The following is a 2,277-nucleotide window of genomic DNA, read 5'->3' as shown; positions in this document are numbered from 1 at the left end:
GCTATTTATTTATAAGACAGATCTGGATATATATACCTCAAACTATATATATCTATATATATATATTTATATATACACACACATGCATATACACATATATATCACATTCATACACTCATACACCGATGGGACACACATCTATATAAATTACCACCACTGACCAACTAAGAGCTTAACAGTATACAAAAAAAGGTTAAATCATGTCATCTGGACTGTTTCTTTTTTGGGAGAAACATTTTGTCTTTCATCCGAAAGACTTCATCAATCTGAGGCCTGCCAACCCAGATCTGTCTTATAAATAAATAGCCCTCATTGATGTGTTTTAAGCCACCCTCCCGCTGAATCACTAAAAACTGGTTTTAGCACATGCAAAACGGGACCATCCGTCTAAAACAATCAATCATCAGCATAACAATAAAATCTTTTAGGCCTGATGGCCAACTTGCTACTCACAGAAACAGCCTGAGGACACCATGGCCAAAATTATTCAAAAATAGATTTGTAAGCTCACGCATTCTTAATAGCTTAATAGTATAGTTTCCTCAAATAATTGGGGTAGCCCTCGTGGCGGCCAAAGATTATTCTGTGGTTGCCAGGGTCACCATTGACCATCCCCTTGATCCACCATTGCACCCTAAAATTGCACCTATTCGCTTGCAAGGATTCATCACTCTGCGCTGCCTCGGACAAACAAACAAAACAAAATCTACCTCCTTTTTATTCACAGTGTCACTCCTACACACTTGAATATCTTGCACAGAAACATTAAGGTTGACTTACATTCCCTGTTCAATTCCAGTCCAGAAAAACACCCAAAAACTAAACATTTGCTATTCAAAACCCTCAGTGACCGGGGAAATCGGTGTACCCCTAGTCTACTTTATTGGGCGATGGTAAATCAGTAAACATCATAAGTTTGATTTAAACAAACTTTATTCGACTGTGGACAACTTTTCAGTAGAAATCTCCTAAATCTGAATGTTTTCATGTGGAGGGAGAGAGTTATAAAAAAATAAAACATCATCGTCAAAGCCTGCATGTGATCCAGGAGGTTAGATGGTCAGGATTACAACATATTCTCATAGAACGAGTGTGAATAGATACGAGCTGCGTAGGTGTGTTCACTACTAAACTATTTCTTGTTTTGCGCTAAGGATGTCTGTGACTTTCCCTCCTTCAGCTGCGGGAGGAGTTTGATCGTGGCGTTGATGTCCAGCTGGACGAGGATCACAGCGTTCACGATGTAGCAGCTCTACTAAAGGAGTTCCTCAGGGACATGCCCGACCCTCTTCTAACCAAGGAGCTCTACACAGCTTTCATTAACACCACATGTGAGCTTCTGCTTCCTAAATGCTTCCTCTTATTTTTACCATTATCTCTGCAACATTTTTTATGTTATCCCCGTCTGCACTGCAGTGTTGGACCCGGACGAACAGCAGATCACCACTCAGCTCCTGATCTACCTGCTCCCAGCATGCAACAGTGACACATTTCACCGTCTGCTAGAGTTTCTGTACACCGTGGCTCATCACGCCCACGACCAGCAAACCAAAGACGGTCAGGAGGTGAGAGTCAAAACGCACAAAAATAATTTCACTATTAGTGCGTATATATTTAAAAGTAACATCACTGAAGAATATCAGTTTTGATTCTACCTTACTGAGTGAAAACCACTGCAATACTTGACAGGAAGATTTTTTTTGTCTGCTAGTAAAATATCCCATGAACCACTGGACAGACTTTATTAAAACTGCTTGAGACAACCGGTTGCTTATCATTTAGCACCAGCTGGCTGTAAAGTGCACAAAATCATTGCTCTAAAGGCCAACAATGAACATCCCTTAAGACATAGCCTGTACCAGATGGGTTTATAGCTCAAGCAGTGTAGGATATTGTTGAATAAACTCAACAGCAGAGTAAGTTACCAAGCAGATTGCAAAGAAAATAGTTTTCGAAACTACAGTGCACTAATACAAAGCAAATCTTTGTTAAGTCTTTCAAATAATAATAAATCCTGCTTCATCGCTAAAAGCATTAAATGAAGTTGAGTTTTAAATCAAATTTCCTGTGAAAAACATGAACTGTGCCAAAAGTAGTCACCTTCAGCTTCCCTCCCCCTACTTTTCATCTTACAACCTGATATTAAGAAATTAATTCTTCTGGTAACTATTTTTCTCAGCCCACTACTGCAAGAAGCTCTTGTACCACCAATACAAAAACACAACATACTGTATCCCACTGTATAACACCGTATCCCACTGTATAACACTGTATCCC

The 2,277-nt window shown here is 39.6% G+C and overlaps 1 protein-coding gene across 1 annotated transcript in view; it reads left to right on the top strand.

Annotated features, from left to right (window-relative positions):
* The window catches only part of LOC119429023 (rho GTPase-activating protein 6), a gene marked incomplete in the record, with an annotated part of 63,462 nt that overhangs the window by 56,252 nt on the left and 4,933 nt on the right, over positions 1–2,277 (top strand). The window contains 2 exon segments of the mRNA XM_037696740.1: positions 1,181–1,331; positions 1,417–1,565. Of these exon segments, the coding sequence (XP_037552668.1) occupies positions 1,181–1,331; positions 1,417–1,565 (300 nt within the window).

The sequence above is a fragment of the Nematolebias whitei genome, chromosome 23 (assembly GCF_014905685.2).
Source record: "Nematolebias whitei isolate Nwh7 chromosome 23, NemWhi1, whole genome shotgun sequence".
Taxonomy (NCBI): domain Eukaryota; kingdom Metazoa; phylum Chordata; class Actinopteri; order Cyprinodontiformes; family Rivulidae; genus Nematolebias; species Nematolebias whitei.
Note: the sequence above shows the minus strand (reverse complement) of the source record. Positions and strands in the feature narration are given on the sequence as shown.